The sequence below is a fragment of the Heteronotia binoei genome, chromosome 12 (genome assembly GCF_032191835.1).
Source record: "Heteronotia binoei isolate CCM8104 ecotype False Entrance Well chromosome 12, APGP_CSIRO_Hbin_v1, whole genome shotgun sequence".
NCBI classification, from domain to species: Eukaryota; Metazoa; Chordata; class Lepidosauria; order Squamata; family Gekkonidae; genus Heteronotia; species Heteronotia binoei.
Window position 1 is genome coordinate 15,339,690 of NC_083234.1, and position 20,338 is coordinate 15,360,027.

General features: G+C 49.0%; 1 protein-coding gene across 11 annotated transcripts in view; it reads left to right on the forward strand.

Annotated features, from left to right (window-relative positions):
• The window catches only part of GRAMD1B (GRAM domain containing 1B), a 339,519-nt gene that overhangs the window by 269,506 nt on the left and 49,675 nt on the right, over nucleotides 1-20,338 (forward strand). For 5 of the 11 annotated variants that reach the window (XM_060251475.1, XM_060251468.1, XM_060251478.1 and 2 more), the window contains 3 exons: nucleotides 4,708-4,731; nucleotides 8,950-8,970; nucleotides 12,396-12,419. The exons of 1 other annotated variant lie outside the window; for it this stretch is intronic. In XM_060251475.1, coding sequence (XP_060107458.1) covers nucleotides 4,708-4,731; nucleotides 8,950-8,970; nucleotides 12,396-12,419 — 69 coding nt within the window. The remainder of the gene's footprint in view (nucleotides 1-4,707; nucleotides 4,732-8,949; nucleotides 8,971-12,395; nucleotides 12,420-20,338) is intronic. 5 more of the 11 variants (XM_060251470.1, XM_060251471.1, XM_060251472.1 and 2 more) reach the window with 3 other exon arrangements.

Genomic DNA, 20,338 nt, shown 5'->3' on the forward strand with positions numbered 1-20,338 from the left:
GTGTTATAATCTGTCTTCATTACACCTGTTGCATTGATTTAGTAGTCAGGGTGACTCCCTGATAGTGATTGGATAGTGATGTTCTTCTCCACCTAATTTACTTTTTAACATGTAAACATAATTCTAGTTTGCCATGTTTTTAACACGTTTACATGTTAAAAAGTAAATTAGGTGGAGAAGAACATCACTATCCAATGTATTTCTCTTTTAGCTGTATTCTCTTTTAGGGGTTAATGAGATAAGATAATAAGATAAGATAAGATAAGATTTTATTTATATCCCGCCCTCCCCCGCCGAAGCAGCAATTAAAAACCATTGAGGGCTGCTGGGGGCGTGGCAAAGCCCCTGGGGGCTGGCTGGCTGCCCACTCTCCTGATCCAGGGATTGTTATGCAGCTGCACCTACTACTCAATGGACAAGGTAGGTGGGGAGGAAGACGGGGAACTGTCAGAAAGGTTCAGGAGCTGCACTCCTGTGAGCTCCTGCTGAATCTGAGGCCTGGAAGCGACGGTGATGTTGCAGGCTCCTCTCCAGAGGAAGATGGGGGAAAGAACAGGTGGAAGTTCCAGGAGTAGAAGCAGCAAGTGGGGGATCCTGCAAGGGCGGAAGTTGTGTGAGAAAGGAATAAGGCACCGGGATACCATATCAATGAAAGAGCTATAAGAGGCGGATGGTGAATTAACATCCAGTCAAAGCATCTTTCCAGAATGGGATTTGGGAAACACAGAAAGTATGAACATATGAAGCTGCCTTATACTGAATCAGACCCTCGGTCCATCAAAGTTAGTATTGTCTTCTCAGACTGGCAGCGGCTCTCCAGGGTCTCAAGCTGAGGTTTTTCACACCTATTTGCCTGGACCCTTTTTTTGGAGATGCCAGGGAAAGAGAGGCTTCAGACTTCATATGAACATATGAAGCTGCCTTATACTGAATCAGACCCTCGGTCCATCAAAGTCAGTATTGTCTACTCAGACTGGCAGCGGCTCTCCAGGGTCTCAAGCTGAGGTTTTTCACACCTATTTGCCTGGATCCTTTTTTTGGAGATGCCGGGGATTGAACCTGGGACCTTCTGCTTCCCAAGCAGATGCTCTACCACTGAGCCACTGTCCCTCGCCAAGTATGCAAACACAGTTTGAGTCCAATGGCACCTTTAAAACCAGCAAAGTTTTATTCTGGGTATGAGCTTTTGTGTGGAAGCACACTTCTTCAGATACCCAGAATTAAATTTTGTTGGTCTTAAAGAGGCCAGTAGAATTAAACTTTGTCGTTCTGCTTCAGACCAACACCGCTGCCCACCTGAATCTACAGAAAATATGCATGAGAATGATGACGAAGAAGAAGATGATGATATTGGATTTATATCCCGCCCTCCACTCTGACTCTCAGAGTCTCAGAGCGGCTCACAATCTCCTTTACCTTCCTCCCCCACAGCAGACACCCTGTGAGGTGGGTGGGGCTGAGAGAGCTCTTACAGCAGCTGCCCTTTCAAGGACAACTCTGTGAGAACTATGGCTGACCCAAGGCCATTCCAGCAGGTGCAAGTGGAGGAGTGGGGAATCAAACCCTGTTCTTTCAGATAAGAGTCCGCACACTTAACCACTACACCAAACTGAAGTGACGCTCATGTGCGGTATTTGTTGTCATTTGAGGCTGAGGCAGAGAGGACGCTCTCCTTGCGTTTGGCTCAAATCCGGGTTCTCTTCAGAAATTCTGGATGTACAGAACAGAGCACCCTCTGGTCTAATAGCCTCATTTCCCTTTAGAACCAGGCAGATTTTTTGTCTATTTCTTGTCTACAAGCAATCTCCTTGGCCTCTGCCAAATACACAGCAGAAAAGTGATTTCCCCAGGGCAGGGGCCATCTTGCTGTCCACCCCTTACCCAATAATGTGGTAGAGGTGCACACACTTCCACAGGCTGACTTTGGGCCAGGATCTAAGCAACGGGGAAGAGGTAGATTTTTTTGTACAGGAATGTACCAAATCAGATGTGTGGCTCTCCTGAACATAAGGGTGTGTATGCTGTGTAAGATGAAACCACCTCAGTCCATGAGCTTTGAGTGTCCTACAGTTCCCTGCATTAGATCCTCCCCTCTTATTTTGTGTGCTGCCATGACACAGTTTCGCCACCTGAGGGAGCTCCCTTGCTGGTTTAGTTTTCCAAACAGTTGTCTAGCAGGCAGAAGCATTTTGTGCTTCTCAGCCCTGAGAAAGATTCTCAGTTGAGAAAAGGAATTCCACTCCATTGTATACATGTCACACCCAAATGTGCCCTGAGGCAGCCAATTGCATTGTCCTGTTTGGACAGCACGTTAGGCACGCAGATACTTCTCCAAGGACCTTGCCTTTAAAGCTAAGTAGCCTGGTGAATCTTTTGCCAAAGGGGTGGCCAAACTGTGGCTCTTTCACACTTTTCTGATCCAGCAGGGCTCTTCTTATAGAAGATAGAAGATATTGGATTTATATCCCGCCCTCCACTCCGAAGAGTCTCAGAGCGGCTCACAATCTCCTTTCCCTTCCTCCCCCACAACAGACACCCTGTGAGGTAGATGAAGATATTGGATTTATATCCCGCCCTCCAGTCCGAAGAGTCTCAGAGCGGCTCACAATCTCCTTTCCCTTCCTCCCCCACAACAGACACCCTGTGAGGTAGATGAAGATATTGGATTGATATCCCACCCTCCACTCCGAAGAGTCTCAGAGCGGCTCACAATCTCCTTTCCCTTCCTCCCCCACAACAGACACCCTGTGAGGTAGGTGGAGCTGAAAGAGCTCTCAAAGAAGCTGCCCTTTCAAGGACAGCTCTGCAAGAGCTATGGCTGACCCAAGGCCATTCCAGCAGGTGCAAGTGGAGGAGTGGGGAACCAAACCCGGTTCTCCCAGATAAGAGTCCGCACACTTAACCACTACACCAAACTGGTTCTAATTAAAACCTTGACCTCCATGTCCTGTGGTTGGCCCTCCAGGGGAACTGGTTGTTCGTTGTGAGACAGGATGCTGGACTGGATGGACCACTGGTCTGATCCAGCAGGGCTCTTTTTATGATCTAACGAAGGCCTTGGCCTCCATGCCCTGTTGCTGGCCCTCCCAGAGCAACTGTTTGGCCATTGTGTGAGACAGGATGCTGGAGTACTAGATGGACCACTGGTCTGATTCAGCAGGGCTCTTCTTATATTCTGATAAGATGGACCACCGGTCAGGTCCAGCGGGGCTTTTCTGATGTTCTTATAATTAGGTGGACCGCTGGTCTTATCAAGCAGGGACTCTCCTGATGTTTTTAAGAGTGTCTCTGCTAAGCAAGTCAGTTGGCAGTTGAAGAGCAAGGCACGCCTGGCTTGGAAAGAGTCGATGCATTCCCGGGTAGTTAAGGGTGCTTCAGCGGCCAAGTGCAGTTTGTCTTCCTGAATTGGCAGCCTGTGTCCAAGCAGCACGGTTTACCCATTGCTTTCACTCCTCAGCAACTCCGTGTGCCATTTCTGTGCCATCCGCTCTGCCAGGTCGTTGAAGGAGTGAGCCGAGTTGGCAGAGCACACAGTGTAGACGCGAAGTCCTTTTCTGCTGAAGCGAACAGCTGATTGAAAACGCAGAGGCCAGCAGTGGTAGCATTGCGCCATCGTGAAGCCCTTCCAAGATGTCCAGCGTTCTCACCTACTTAATCCTTTCACAACAGCCCTGCAAAGTATTCTGTCATCCTCCGTACACTGCAGAGGGGAGGCTGAGGCTTAGAGAGGGCAGCTCCCAGTGAGTTTGTGGCCGGAGCTAGGTTTGAACTAGGGGCTACCTGATTTTGTAGCTTATTGTTCTCATATACTCCTGAGATCGCCTTCATTCTGCTCTAAAGATGGCGCACATCCTAGCTGTTTGAGGGAGCAGTTGTGAGCCGCTCTGAGACTCTTCGGAGTGGAGGGCAGGATATAAATCCATTATCTTCCAGGCTGAAAGAGAGGCAGCAAAGGAAGCCCGGTCTTTTGTATAGAACAGGAGTGGCCAAATTAGCTTAACGTAAGAGCCACATAGAATAAATGTCAGATGTTTGAGAGCTGTGAAGGAGGGAAGAAGGAAGGGAGGAAAATAGATGGGGGGAAGGAGGAGGGAGAGGTGGAAAGAAAGCAACTTTAAATGCATTCTCCACGTTGCAAACTGGCTTGCCTTGAAGAAGTGATATCAAGAGAGAAATGCCTTCTCCGAGCCAGCCAGTGGGGCAGTGGGGGCTTCCAGAGCCACACGATATGTGTGAAAGAGCCACATGTGGCTCCCGAGCCACAGTTTGGCCACCCCTGGCATAGAAGCTGCTTTGCCTTCAATGTGCTGGAAACTCCAGTTTTAACCTTGGAAGGTGTAGCAAAACGGAGAGCTACAGCAAGAGACGGAAGGGATCATCCTGAGATAATGGCACCCCCACAAACTTGCCGTGAAGGGAGCATCACAGCTCCGTCCATGCCGGAACGATGCACGCCGTTGGCTGAGGCGCGCAGAGAGAATTCCTCTGGTCTTTCTGTTTGGACACGCTGCCCAACTGTAGATTGGTGCGCAACAGCATAGTTGATTGTTTCCTCAGTGGCCAGTATAGCTTTTGTATTTCTCTAGTCTGTAGTTCCTGCCTTTGCCCCCCACCCCCCCCGTGCAAACATCCCCCGCCTTGCATTTCCCAGATGTTTTATTTCCTTTTCTTTCTGTTCTAATGTTCTCCTGATTTTTCTTTTTTCAGTATGACAGATTAAACCTGATCAAAGTAAGACTCTGACTCTCTCTCTCTCTTTCTTTTGATACCCTCCTGCTGCTTCTCCGCTGCTGCTTCCCGGGCCTGACACCCATTTAATCTCTATGCAAGAGAAGGGAGCGAAAAGGCCCCCTCCCCCATCTTTTGATGTCAAATGAGCATCCGGAATCAAGTTGGGGAAGCCGCAGGCCGGGTGGCAGCAGCTGGAGATGTTCTCTGTGTCAAAAAGTATCCTGGTGTTTGGGGTGTCAGGGAATCTGCCCGGGAAAGGAAGGAAGTGCAGAATGGGGGGGGGGGGAGGGACTCGTCGAATTACTAATATAAATTGTAATATATTGTGGTGGGCAGGCACCCCAACAGACCAGGCGATAGCATCACCCAACTGGCAGGAATTGTCTTACGGCATCTTCAGTTAGCCACTTTCTCAGCCCGGTGGACGTGGCAGCAGCAGCGGCGGCTGGAGCCCCGACTTCTCCCCGGCCGAGCTGCGCAGCTCCAAAGGCTTCTCCAGCCTCTGCTCTTGCCACAAACGGAACACCTTCTGCCGAGCTGGGTGGAAGCACCGGGCAGACCCCCGCTGGAGAAAGCGCGCGGGGCCGTCTTGGAAAGACGAGCGACCTCTCCACCACACAAATTGCTCGTGGGGCTGGTGGCAGCTCCCGCCGACATTGCTGAGGCTCCGGGGGCTCCTTGGGGCCCCGGAGTCAGGGGGCCTTGGCCAGAAGTCGGGGGGGGGGGGGCTGTGCCCCCGTAGACCCCCTCGTAGCTACGGGCCTGTTGTTACATGAATTTTCTATACCGATTGAAACTTTTATAGATTTTGACACAGGCACTTTAATTGGAATATGTGCTTTACTGGAGATCGTTACATGAATTTTCTATACCGATTGAAATATTTATAGACTTTGACAAAAGCACTTTCATTGGAATATGTACTTTATAGAAGATCGTTACATGAATTTTCTTTACATTGTATGCATTATGATGAATTTGGATGGAGTGCAATATATTATACTATATATTTGTAATTCAACCATGGGTTTTTTTTTTCATTCTGCACTTACCTGTTTTTCCGTGGCACTCTTTGCTGTATTAGTTTATTCTTAGAGTTCTATACTGGAAAGCAAGGACTCTCCTCTTCCTAGAGACATTCTCGGACATGACTCTGCTTTTCTCCATACACACCATCTCAAGTGAAAGCTGTGCTTTTTTTGTTTGTGCATATGGAGGACAGAGGCTTCCAGCTGCTTGGTCAGTTTTGGTTTAGTTTATTCTTATCTATTCATTCATACTCCCCTTCCTTTCTCCCGAAAGGGACTTTACATTGCCCCCCTCTTCTCTATTTTATCCTCAAAAGGCAGGTTAGGCTGAGACCATGCAATAGGCCCAAGATCGCCCAGCAAGCTTCCATGACAGAGTTGGGAACCCAACCATTGTACCTTCTCCAGTATTACGAATGAACTGGGATTGTACTCAAACAGTGCGATCCTCCGCATAGCTCTTCCAGGCTAGGCATATTGAAGGGAATGGACTCAGAAGAACTTTGCATAGGCTGCATTGTTGCCGCTGTTATTATTTTCATACGTAGTCCGCCTTTCTCACTGGGAGCCCAGGAGGATTACGGATTCTGCAACGGCCCTGTGATTCTTGCTGTTTTATTTCCAGTCCTTTTTCTAATAAATCCTAAATGCTGGCATTTTTTTCATAGCTGCAGTGTTCCAGCCAGGGGCGGAATTCTAGCAGGAGCTCCTTTGCATATTAGGCCACACACCCTGACGTAGCCAATCCTCCAAGGGCTTACAAAAAAGAGCCTTGTAAACTCTTGGAGTATTGACTACATCAGGAGCTCCTGCTAGAATTCCATCCCTGGTTCCAGCAGTGGGATTTCCACTGCATTTATTCCTGTTTGCTTAGAACAGGAAGGTATTCAGTTACGGCCCAGGGTATATGTAGAACAGAGACTCCTTGAATTCAAGTCACGCTCTTCCGTCAATGTAGTCCTCACGTTGGAACACGCTGCTCTGGCATGACTGAAAAAAATCATATTGTGGGCCATGTAGGCGTGGCTTCACGTAAGTCTCCTGCTGCTTCACGTGGTTTACTTTGTGGCAGCGACTTCACCGCCCAAGCTGGCCAACCGAACGGTATTGTCCCTGGTGCTTGTTGGCTTGAAACATTTCTGCGCGAACTTCCCACCCTGATAGGGTCCTCAAGGTGGCAATCGTCGAAATGGTAAAACATTTTGCTGCCAAAACAGCACTCAAGCCCACACAATAATTTGATGCAAAACATTTCAGCGAAAACACAAATACACAACACCACAAACAGGGAGATGAGCCGCTAGCAGTTATTGGGGGTGGGGCTTGTTTATAGCAAACGTAACAGGGACCTGCTGGTGGACGGCAGCAATAGAAGACAGAGGGGCAGGGCTGGAAGTCTAGCAGCAGCTCCTTTGCATATTAGGCCACACACCCCTGATGTAGCCAATCCTCTAAGAGCTTACAAGTCTCTTTTTTGTAAGCTCTTGGAGGATTGGCCGCATCAGGGGTATGTGGCCTAATATGCAAAGGAACTCCTGCTAGAATTTCTCCCCTGCAGAGGGGTCTTCTTGGGGGAGGGAATTCCAACGTTCTGTTTCGTCCGCAACCCAGAAGGCCCTTTCTTGAGTTGTCCCCCTTCTAGCCTCCAATGATGAGAGCTCCCAAAACAGGGTCTCTAAGTTGACCGTAGCGGGCAGGTAGGTTCGTTTGGGAGAAGGAGATCTTTAAGGTATGCTGGGCCCAATCCATATAAGGCTTAAAGGCCAATACCGGCAGCGCCTTGAAGCCAATTGGGAGCCAGCGTAGACAAAGCCAGACTGGGGTGACACGGAGCTTGAATGACTTTGCGAAGGACATTATCTAGACCAGGGTGGCCAAACTTGCTTAACGTAACAGCCGCATAGAATAAACATCAGATATTTGAGAGTCACAAGGAGGGACAGAAGGAAGGAAAAATGGAGGGAAGGAAGGAAAGCAAATAGATGGGGGAGGGAGAGGTGGAAAGAAAGCATTTTACTCTAAATGCTTTCTCCAAGCCGCCAGCTGGCTTGGCTTGGAGAAGCGATGTAAAGAGACAAATGCCTTCTTCAAGCCGGCTTACGGGGCAGTGGGGGCTTTGAGAACCACGCAATATCTGCGAAAGAGCCACATGCGGCTCCTGATCCGCAGTTTGGCCACCCCAGACCTAGGCCTAAGTGAACAAATCAAGGAGGGGGGAATGCTGGTTTCTGCTGCGGCGCTAGCTAAAGCGCAACCCCTTTATAAGGTGGCGCTTGAACATATGAAGCTGCCTTATACTGAATCAGATCCTTGGTCCATCAAAGTCAGTATTGTCTTCTCAGACTGGCAGCGGCTCTCCAGGGTCTCAACAAGCTGAGGTTTTTCACACCTATTAGCCTGGATCCCTTTTTTGGAGATGCCGGGGATTGAACCTGGGACCTTCTGCTTACCAAGCAGGTGCTCTACCACTGAGCCACCGTCCCTCCCACTTCTCTGTCCGCGTTGAGCAGGTAGAGTTCTAAGGTTCAGCTGTAAAAACCTTGGCCTTCTTGTCTCCCGGAGTCCGAAGATCAGAGCTTTGACTTTGCATCAGGGGTCCCGGGCCTGGAATCGGTGTGTGCCAGCAGTTTCCTCCTAGGGAACCTGCCCTTCATTTCTCAACCTTACCTTGCACGTGAGAAGTTGGAAGTTGGAGAAAACCGCTCCAGTTTGTGCAGTGAGTCCGCTTGAGAATCCAGACTCGGAGGCTAGATCAGTTCCTCCCCCCCCCCCCCGTGTGTCCAGTTCTATCTCGGGCTACCTGTGAACTTAATGCAAAAAGGCTAGGAAGGATTACCAATCGCTGCTCGGCGCTTCCAGGTTGGAAGTGATACACCACGTACAAGCAATATTGCTCTCTTTTTCCGTATAGCGGATTGGGGGTATTTGGCAACCCAGACAGCTGTTTGCGGCCAGCATTTGTTACAGTTTGGCCAGCTGAAAAGGAATGCTTGAATTTCTTGTTTTCATTCCCTTTAGATTTCACATTTGTGTCTAACCCAACCCCCCCCACCCCCACCCTGGTTTGTGATTAATAATTACCAACCTTTGTCATTAACACTTTCCCAACCCCCTTTTCTTATTCCCTTCTTTTCCCTAGTGCCAGAATCTCCGTACTAACTAACATTTTTTTTTTATTTTGTCCTTACAGAAAAGCCAGAGTTGGTACAATGTAAGTATTTCAGTTTCATTTATCCCTCAATTTCACGCAGGGAGGGAAGGAGGGGAGGTCTGGGCGAAATGAGATCTCCCCCCCCCCCCCCACTTTCATCAGGCATTGCAGATCTGATGGGGGGCGGGGTGAGGGATGGGGTGGGTGGTGGGAATGGGCTGGGCAGTTTCAAGACCAGCAAGAGTTTTTCCCTCTAACAGGAGAGGTTCCTGATAGGCTGGAAAGGCACTCAGACTGTCCAATGAAGCCATGGAGTTTCTGCTGCATGTAAATGAGCAGTCCTCCCAAGTTTGCCTGCTGACATCTTTTGTTGAGTCTTAGAAAAGGGCTAATTTTGTGTAGCCAGAATAGACCAGAAGGCACATTTGGTGTAGTGATTAAGTGTGCGGACTCTTATCTGGGAGAACCAGGTTTGATTCCCCACTCCTCCACTTGCAGCTGCTGGAATGGCCTTGGGTCAGCCATAGCTATCTTATCTGGGAGAACCGGGTATGATTCCCCACTCCTCCACTTGCATCTGCTGATGTGACCTTGGGTCAGCCACAAGTTTGCTCAAGGCTGTTCTGCTCAAGAGCAGTTTCTGGGAGAGCTCTCTCAGCCCCACCTCCCTCACAGGGTGTCTGTTGTGAGGAGGGGAAGGGAAAGGAGATTGTAAGCCGCTCTGAGACTCCTTTGGCTAGTGAAGGGCAAGGTATAAATCCAGTCTGCTCCTCCTCCTCTTCTATCAGGATTGAACAGAGCTTCCCTTTTTCTGTGCAGATGCCTGTAAACTCCTTATATTTCCCTTTTCCATCGTTGGCTGTCCACAAGACACTTTACTGCAATAAGAAGAAGGCATTTCCAATGCTGTCCTAAGTCCATGGAAGTCATTTGACATAGAAGGGTGTAACTTCGCTTGGGATAGTACCGTTAAGAACACAACACAATGGCACATCATGGACGTTACAGCAAAGGACTAGCTCATGTTGTGCCTCTTATCCTTCCTGGATTTTTGGCCTCCCTTGGCTTTGTGCAACAGTGTCCCCTCTGTCGCCTGCTCTTTAGGTGCGAGTCGGGCTTGTGTTTCACCCTTCCTCTTGGACTGAACGTGCCAAAAACACACTCAGGCAGGCAATGCAAACGGTGTCGGTTCCTTTGCGCCGTGCTTCCCCCACTCTCCAAGTCTTGAGGCTTGGAATTGGCTACCCCGGCTTGCCCTTCTCTTCATCCGTTCCCCAGTCACTGCACTCAGTGGCAGACTAAACCCATTTGTGACCCGTCTCCCTGACGTATAGTCCATTGTCTTTCCCTGCTCCCTACCCCTGTCCAGAGGAGTCTGTCTGTGCCAGCCACTGACAAAGCGTCAGCTACGTGGGCCCAGCTGTCTGGCTCAGTTCTCTGCTCTCACATTAAAAGACCGAGGCAGCTGACATAATGCCCTGTACTGGAAAAAGTAGGACATTTCCCCCCTCCAGCTTTCAATTCGCTCAGTTCTTACTTCTGAAATGTCACCGAGTGCTTCATGAAGCCCGTGCTATCTCTAAGTTCAGGAAGGAGATCACATCTTCCTAAGAGCCAGTTTGGTATAGTGGTTGTGTGTGGACTCTTTGATGTCACTTCCTGTGCAACCGGAAGTGATTCCAGTCTGTTGCTGGAGGGTGTATTTGGGAAAAAAACACTATGGTAAGGTTTAGCCTGAGTGCCGCTCTAGGAACTTCTGGGGGGGAACTCTATGGTTTTCCCTTCCAAATTGCTAGAGCATCCAGGAAAACCATAGAGTTTTCCCGGAAGCTCCTAGAGCGGCTGGCATGCGACGTTGCTGGCGCAATGTCATTGCGACATCGGGAGGAGGTCCCCTCGCTGGCCCACGAGTTGGGGACCTCTGCAGTGGGAGAACCCCCACCCCACCTGGGAGCTTGGCAGCCTTACTGCAGCAGTTTGGCTCAGAACCTGAAGCCGATAGTTGTCTTTTAAAACCAGACCTTCCTCCTGAAATACTGGAGCCAGGATTGGCTCCCATCCGGATGCGTAGATAAGGCATCAGCGTAGATGAGACAGAAGCAGCAAGCTGTTCTAGAAACATACATGGCTAGAAGAGACGTGCAGTTTCCCTGGAAGGGCACAGTGCGGTCAAGGCCTGGGAGGGCGATAGTTAGAGAGTGGGTTTGTGTTTGTTTATTGGCTGCTTTTCTCCCAGATGGGGAGACCCCAAATATCCAATAACAGAAATGCAACTTAAATTTGCAAAAGAGAGGAGACCAGGAACAAACTGTATCCTGGGGCTGGTGCAGGATCTACGGGGCCAGTTGTCCAGACCAAAGATTACCCAAACACACAAAGTTGCCTCGTATTGAATCAGGTCCATCAAGTTCAGTCCCATCTACTTGGGCTGGCAGCGGCTGTCCAGGATCTCAGGTAGAGGGTCTTTCCCATCACCTACAGCCTGATCCCTTTAACTGGAGATTTATTTATTTTTATTTATTTATTTCATTCGATTTATATCCCGCCCTACCCCACTGAAGCAGGCTCAGGGTGGCTCACAACATAGAAATTCTAACAATAAAATTAAGAATTAAAATACATTAATAATTCACACAATAAAATAAACGCTGGGGATTGAACCGGAGACCTTCTGCATACCGAGCAGATGCTCCGCCACCCAGCCACAGGCTCTCGCCTTGGGCCAAGAGCCCTTTGGCTTTTGCTCTGCATCTCACAAATCATGTTGATGCCCAAGACAGACCAAAATGCAATGCCGAAGGTGCAAGCACCAGCAGTTAGATGGCAGTCCTTTTCTCTTATCAGGGTTGCCTGTTTATGCAAGAGCTTTAGGGAGGATTGCCAGTGGAGGCAGGCAGCTGGAAAACAAGACGACCCCCAAGGCTTTTTTTTTTTGTAGCATATTGGGATACACCCCCTTGATGAAGCCAATCCTCCTGGAGCTTACAGTAGGCCTTGTACTAAGAGCCCTGTATGCTCTTGGAGGATTGGCTACATCAGGGGTGTGTGGCCCAATATGCAAAGGAGTTCCTGCTACAAAAAAAGCCCCAATGACCCCATCTGGCCACCCACAAGAGACCGTCCAGGAAGAACCCACATTTTGCAGATCTTTCCCAAAGCGTTCATGGCGAGGACTAATGATGTCACAGGAGCTTTTTCCCCACATCCGATTGGCGTTTCCACGAGTGCACACTTAGAAGCATATGTTAAGTGGGAAGTGGCCCCGTGAGCTACTAGTTGTGTGGCCAGAGAGGTACTTGGAGTACCTGGAGGATTTGACAGAAAAGGGCCGAGCGGTCAAAGAAGGTGCTGAGATCTCTTTGCTTTGACCCCACTGCCGTCTGTTTCTTGTGGTTCCATGTGTGCATGTCTCTGACTTTGCTTTTGGGTTTCCTCTTTATTTCATTTCTGTTTTTGTTTTTGTTTCTTCCCCTATGTATTTCCAGCATGAAAGACAACAGATCCGGAGAGTAAGCCCTGGCTGTTCGGTTTTTTTTTAGAAAAAATCCTAATCTAGAATAATCCTAGTCCTTTTCACCAGGTGAAATCAGCAGTGCCACAATAGGGCTGGAATCCGCCCCCTCCCCAGTCCATAATCACACTCACGCTATTGATGAGGCTTCCAAAATTTGACTGTTCGTAACTTCACTGGTTCTTGCCAGTCCGTCCTGTTCTAAATTACACTGAAGGCTTTATTGGATCTGAACCCACCCAAAAATTATTTTCTGCACGCAGGCATCACTTCCCAAGTATGCCGTCCTCTGCTATTGAACTTTGGAGTTGATTCTTCATAAAAATTGAACACGTCTGCCGCTCAAAGAGAGTATGGACCGATAGTTCTGTGCCTCTCCCACTCACCAAATTGCCTTGGAATGAAAACTGGTTCAAGCCTTCAGCGGGTTCTTTTTCTTAGCAGCTGCGGAAAGCAACATTTGAGTCCAGCAGCACCTTTTGAACAGTGGCCCCCAACGTTTTTGGCACCATTGACCGGTTTTGTGGAAGGTATTTTTTCCATGGTCTGAGGGGGGGGGGGCAGGGCGATGGTTTCTGGATGATACAGTTGTGCACTTTATATCCATTAGTTTGGTGTAGTGGTTAAGTGTGCAGATTCTTACCTGGGAGAAACAGGTTTGATTCCCCACACCTCCACTGGAATGACCTTGGGTCAGGCATAGCTCTCACAGAGTTGTTCTTGAAAGGGCAGCTGCTGGGAGAGCTCTCTCAGCCCCACCTACCTTATGGAGTGTCTGTTGTGGGAGAGGAAGAAGATAAAGATAATATTGGATTTACATCCCGCCCTCCACTCTGAATCTCAGAGCGGCTCACAATCTCCTTTATCTTCCTCCCCCACAACGGACACTCTGAGGTGGGTGGGACTGAGAGGACTCTCACAGCAGCTCCCCTTTCAAGGACAGCCTCTGCCAGAGCTATGGCTGACTCAAGGTCATTCCAGCAGGTGCAAGTGGAGGAGCGGGAAATCAAACCCGGTTCTCCCAGATAAGAGTCCACACACTTAACCGCTACACCAAACTGGCTAAAGGAGATTGTAAGCTGCTCTGAGACTCTTGAGATTCGGAGTGGAGGGCAGGATATAAATCCAGTGCTGTCGTCTTATTATTATTACATTGTAATATATAATGAAATAATTATGCAACTCACGGCCCGGTTGCTTACAAACCACGGACCGGGACCAGTCCGCAGACCAGGGATTGGGGGCCTCTGCTTTAAAAGACCGACGAGATTTTTAGGGTATAAGCTTCCAAGAGGCAACGTTCCCCTTGACAGAGCTTTGACTCTCGAAAGCTTATACCTCGAAGATCTTGTCAGTTTTTAAGGTTCTGCTGGACTTGAATCTTTGGCCCCTCCAATGAAGCCGCAAGCTTTGAACTAGACCTTCTATGTCAGGAAATGGCCTCGGAGGCAGAGCTACCAGCCCTATTCCGACAGCTTGTTTTCTTTCCTCCTGGTTTTCTTGCTCTTGTGTTGACATCATCCTTTAACCCCCTCGCCGACCGGCCTTGCTCGTCCCACGCTGCCTCTTGCCTTCCTAGCACTCTCTTCCCACGCTCCGCTTTCTTCCTTCTCTAACGGTGTCTGTCGATCTGTAGATTACCAAGCCCTCTGCTCAGTTAACTCGCTTCTTAGCCTCCCAAATTGTTTTCGAAGGTAGGTTTGGTTTGCGTTGAGGGAGGGGGAGACCGATCCAGCCCCTGTTATGCCCTGGCCACGTTCTCTTTGTGGTCGCAGGAATGCCCCATCATTGCGGGCGTTCTCCATCTCTCCCATCTTTTCCATGAAAACGTGGACCGGAATCCCAAGTGGTCGTGATGAAGGATGAATCTGGCTGCCTCCATTCCCATGGGCAAATCCACTTGCTGTTCCGGCATCCCAACAGAGTGCAGGCAGGACAAGGAAGGACCGGTTTGAAAGTGGCACTTTGCGCAGGCTGTACTTGCTGGGCATGCTGGGCAAACACGGCTTTGCGACTTATGCCCTCCATACGTCACACCTTTGCGGTGCACGCAGCAACGCTTTCCTGGCTTGGCAGAGCGAATCTTGCAGACGTAGGGGGGTTTTTGCATTTGGATTGTGCTTTTCTCTTGAAGGGCGAGGAAATGCAGGGAAACCAGTGCTGCAGCTGAAGCCCCTGCTTGAAACATATTAGAAAACTCCACCTCCCCGGCCTTCTTTTTATGAGCCGGCGTCCACCTCCCACTGCAGAGTTCCTCTCCCGAGGATTAAATGCTGAGAGAAAACCCGTGTGCACGGTTTTGAATTGCCTGCTATTTTATGGACAGTTTTTATGCTGCTTTATGTCTTTAATGGGTTGTCGTTGTTTTAATTGTAACCTGCTCCAAACAGGATTACAGAGAGGCAGCCTGGAAATATTGTGGAGAAATAAGAAACATTCCCGACAGTGGCTCTGAAGCAAAAGTGAGGTAGCTCTGCTGAGCCATTTGAACAATCGTCCTCCGGACCTGCCTGTCTTTGGGAAAGCATGTCCTGACTTTGGTACTTCGAGGCCCTGGAAGGCTAATTTCGGCAGGAGCCCTAAATTCCGGCTCCTTGCGAGTCGTCTTCTCTACAGCAGCGCAGTGCCCCTTGGCATTTGTACAGAGCCGGAGCATTCAGTGCATTTCACGGGCAATCCTTATCACAACCCTATAAGGTAGCTCAGTGTTATGCTCCCCATATGTTATGCTCCCTCCTGGCCCCTCTGATGGACCTCCTGATGGCACCTGGCGTTCTTTGGCCACTGTGTGACACAGAGTGTTGGGCTGGATGGGCCATTGGCCTGATCCAACATGGCTTCTCTTATATTCTTATGTGACACAGAGTGTTGCACTGGATTGGCCATTGGCCTGATCCAACATGACTTCTCTTATGTTCTTATGTGACAGAGTGTTGGACTGGATGGGCCATTGGCCTGATCCAACATGGCTTCTCTTATGTTCTTATGTGACAGAGTGTTGGACTGGATGGGCCATTGGCCTGATCCAACATGGCTTTTCTTATATTCTTATGTGACACACAGTGTTGGACTGGATGGGCCATTGGCCTGATCCAACATGGCTTCTCTTATGTTCTTATGTGACAGAGTGTTGGACTGGATGGGCCATTGGCCTGATCTAACATGGCTTCTCTTATGTTCTTATGTGACATAGAGTGTTGGACTGGATGGGCCATTGGCCTGATCCAACATGGCTTCTCTTATATTCTTATGTGACACAGAGTGTTGGACTGGATGGGCCATTGGCCTGATACAATATGGCTTCTCTTTATTGTAGACAAGAAACTGAGAGAATAGTGGCTTCCCTGAGAGGTCATTTGGTGCGTTTTGTATCTGAGGCACAATTTCAGTGAGGGGTTTCCCAACTACCACCTTCAGCTATGATCCTGTGCCAGCCGGAACCACGGCCTGTGCTGAAAGGTGTATTCAAAGGCCCTGTCCAAAATGACTGTAGGAGAACTCTGTTTTGGAGCCACCTTGCCCGACACCTTGGGGATCCAGGTTGTGGGTCTTGACCTGGGTAGCGTGCGGGTGCCGTGCAGTGGAGAGACACAATCTCTGTACACAAAACCATTTTTTACTGTGCTGCTTCAAACAGCTCAAGTGTGAAACAGCTGGCCTCTAAACCACCGTTCATAATCCTCCATTTTGTTGTTAATCTGGCTCTTCGTGGTGGTCACCGGATGGGAATTCGGAACTCCCAGGACCAATTTTACTTGGTAGCTTAAAGCAAGCCTTTGTTCTCTCCACCGTGTGCCCTTTCCTTCTGTCCGCAATGAGGGCATCGTGGAGTTGGCTTGTCTTACAGGAGTACTGGAATAAAGTTGCTTGGGTTAGAGGAGATGTGGGAAATTTCTGAGTAGGTCTCTCGGTCTGCGGCTGAAACACATTCCTGGGAGAGGAAGTGATATTTTCCCAGTGGAAATGCTTTCCTCCAAGCTGCTGTTAGCCCTGGTAAGGAAAAAAGACAGGCAGAATACGAGTGTCTGTCTTTTTCCCTATCAAGGATAAAAGCATCTTTGGACAGGAGTAGGGCTACCAATTCTTGAGCTAAGAAAACCCTGGAGATTTGGGTGTAGATGCTGGGAAGGACCAGGCTTTTTTTTTAAAACAGAAGCACACAGGGATGTAGTTCCGGCTGGCTTGATGTCAGGGGGTATGGCCTAATATGCAAATGAGTTCCTGCTGGGCTTTTTTCCTACAAAAAAAGCCCTGTATGGATCAATGGTGACACCAGGGGGTGTGGCCTAATATACAAATGAGTTCCTGTTAGGCTTTTTCTGAAAAAAAAAAGCCCTGGGGAGGGTGAAGTTTGGGGGAGGGGTGGAACTTCAGCAGGGTATGATGCCGCAGAGGCCAACCTCCGGATCTGCCATTTTTCTCCGGGGGAACTGATCTCTGTAGCCTGGAAAACAGTAGGTCTCCAGGCCTCACCTGGAGGTTGGCAACCTTGTCAGGAGAGGGATTTCTGTAGTGGGGAAATATGCTTATGGATAAGCCCTCCCCCGACAGCTTTTATAACCATAAAAATGTTATCTCTTACCAGAATTGTAATACTTATTGTTATTCTTTACTGCAAGCCCCAGTCTAACTTCTGCTTACCTGTTTTCCAGTTCCCTCCCCTTTCAGGGCCTGGCCTATCTGTAGCATTTGATTCTCCAGGTGCTAGAAGCCAGGAGGGCTCTTTGAGAGAGAGAGAGAGAGAGAGAGAGAGAGAGAGAGAGAGAGAGAGAGAATGCATTGCAAGTATGACAAATATTGAGGTTGTACGATCCTGTGCGTGTTTGTAGGAGGAAGTCCCAGTGAAATGATTCTTTCTGAATGAGCTTAAATCTCATGGGGAGCTTTCCAAGTAGGACTCTGTTTAGCTCTTTACATACTTCAGTTATACCCTGCCTTCCTTCCCAGTTTGGGGGCCCGAAGCAGCTTACGCTGTTCTCCTCTCCTGAGTTGCCAACGTCCAGGTCAGGCCAGGAGACCTCCTAGATTTATAGCAGATCTCCAGAGTACAGCGACCAGTTCACCCTGGAGAAAATGGCTCTTTTGGAGGGTGGGCTTTATGGCATTATAGCCTGCTGAGCGGCCCTTTCCTCTGCCAAACCCCGCCCTCCCTAGGCTCCACCCCCAAATCTCCAAGAATTTCCCAGTCCTATCCTTTTCTTGTTTTATCTTCTCAACAGCCCTGCGAAGTAGGTTAGGCTGAGCCCGACCTGCATCCAGTGAGCTTCCATGGCCAGGTGGTGAATCTGAACCTGGATCTCCCAGATCTTGGTCTGGCTCTGTAACCTCTACGCCACATCTGGCCATCTAAAGTTACAGTTTTTATTTGCTCTGGATCTCATCCCTTTTATGGAGCTGGTGTAACCACCTCCCACTACTGCCTCACTTTTTAAATTTCAAGTGGATTTTACGCGAATAAACTCCTTGGAATCCGAACGGTGTCTTTTGCATCTCGCTCTGTTTCCTTCCTCTGCTCTGCTCCACGCCCTCCCTTGTTTCCCCCCAGCTTTGCATCTCAGGGCCTCCCTGTTTTCCTCCTCGAAGATTTCCCATCCAAAGATTCCCCCCCCCCCTGGGTTTTCATCAACAGACAGCGGCAGCCAATGATTTTTTGCGGGGTGAAATCCACCCCGTGAAACCCCCCCCCCCCTTCCACCCTCTTCCTGTACCATTTTGTCCCGGCTCCCTGTGTTTGTGGTAGAGTTAATGTTTACCGTCCCCGCCTTTGCTTCTGGAGGCTGCTCCCTTTTTCTTTGGGGATTGTGGGTGGGGGCGCGGAGGCAGAAGGAAGAGCAGGGAGATTCCAGCGAACAACTTTCTCACCATCCTCCAGGAGACAAAGAGAGAGGGGGGGAGGGGCACACACAGCAGCTAGCACTGAAAGGGCACAGAGCCATCTACTAAAGCAAGCCGGCCTTCACCTGAAGCCAAGGATTGCCAACCAGCCTGGAGACAAATGCCCTGTCCCTTTTAAATTGAGGCTTGCAGGGCTTGTTTTGTAGCAGGAACTCCTTTGCGTATTAGGCCACACCCCCTGAGGTAGCTAATCCTTCAAGAGCTTACAGGGCTCTTCGTACAGGGCCTGCTGCAGGCTCCAAGGGGATTGGCTACATCAGGGAGGTGCGGCCTAATATGCAAAGGAGTTCCTGCTTTAAAAAAAAAAGCCCTGCTTATAGGAATGTTGTTTACCAGGTGATGGTCTTTGCTTCCATGCCCTGCATATTTCCATGTATTATGCCTCTGTAACGGCAGATCATTTCCCCCCAGTCCCGCCTGGATGCTGCCAGTTAACTCAACATGCTTCACTTGCGTAGAATCTGCGAGGGGGCCATGTTGGATTGAAAACACACCCCTCCCCACGTGCCGGCACTTACGTCTGCAGCATTTAATGTACACTAACGGTCATTGCCCCCGGCCCATGTAAATTGCAGCATGGGTGCAGTCTAAAAATATATATTTTTTAGGTTCGAATCCAGGGACACCTTTAAGACCAACAGAGTTTTAGTCAAGGTATAAGCGTCGGCGTGCACACGCACTTCTTCCGATACATTGAAATGGAAGTGAGTAGTTTATACATGTAGGTAGAGGGTGAGCAGCATAATAGAGGCGTTGAAGCGACGCAAAGCGTTAAACGCCTGAAGAAGTAGGCCCCGTAAGGTAGGACCAGAACCAACGGGTTGAAATTAAATCAAAAGTTTTCAGCTAAACGTCAGAAGAAGCTTCCTGACCATTAGAGCGGTTCCTCAGTGGAACAGGCTTCCTCAGGAGGTGGCGGGCTCTCCTTCCTTGGAGGTTTTTAAACAGAGGCTAGATGGCCCATCTGACAGCGATGCAGATCCTGTGAGCTTGGGGGGGTGGGGGTGGGGAGGTATTTGTGAAGTTCCTGCATTGTGCAGGAGGTTGGACTACATGACCTCAGAGGTCCCTTCCAACTCTATGATTCTAAGCGTGCCTGCACACGGAAGCTTATAACTTTGAATAAAACTTAGTTGGTCTGAAAGATGCCACTAGACTCAGGCTTTGTTCTGTTGCTTCAGGCCAACACGGCTACCCAGCTGCCCAAATAAATCTTTTCAACTGTGCTACTTGGTTGCTTTGTAATAAATGCTCTTTTGGGATGCCGTAGCTTGCAAAAGCAGCTTGTAGAAATTTTGTAAAAGCTAGTGTTAGGGGAAGGGTTATTAAGTCCCTTTTCCTGTCTCGGCTCTAACTTCTCCTCTTGCAAAACTCTTGTGTTTTTTTTTTCCTGTTTAGAAAATTGTGCCGTGCATTTTTAACACCGTGTGCGCGTAATAAGTGTGGGGTTCTTGTACCCGCTGTCCTCCAAAGTTTTCATCATAGATTTCTGTAGAAGAAGCGGGTCTCTGTGTACACGCTGAGGAGCTTTGCCTTTCACTGAAACGAGAATGGAGAGCGGTTGCATATGACTGAATTTGCACAAGGCTTTCCACTAGCAAGAGAGAGGCTCCTTCCCCCCCCCCTCCCCCGTTTGTCAGCCTTGTTTGATACAGCAGGTATTTGCAAATCAAATCTGGAAGAAAAAGCTGCATTTGACAGTCTTTGCATCAAAGATTGGCATAAAACATATTGTGCACTTGCATTGAAATGAAGCTGACAGAGGTTCAGTGTTGCAGATTTGGGCTTGGCTAAACAAGCCAACAGAAGACGAGAGGCAAGCTTTTTAAACTTAAAAAGATAAGGAATTAGGTAAGGAATTCCCGGAATAACAAAAGGGAGTAACCTGACAGACAAGCCCAAGATGGCAAATTCATGCCAGGTTCAAGTTTGCAATTTCTTGCTTTGAAAAAAGCAGAAGTGTTATTCTACTTGGGTTCTCCTTACCGTTGGCGTCTGACTTGCTTGCGTTACTGAAGAGAT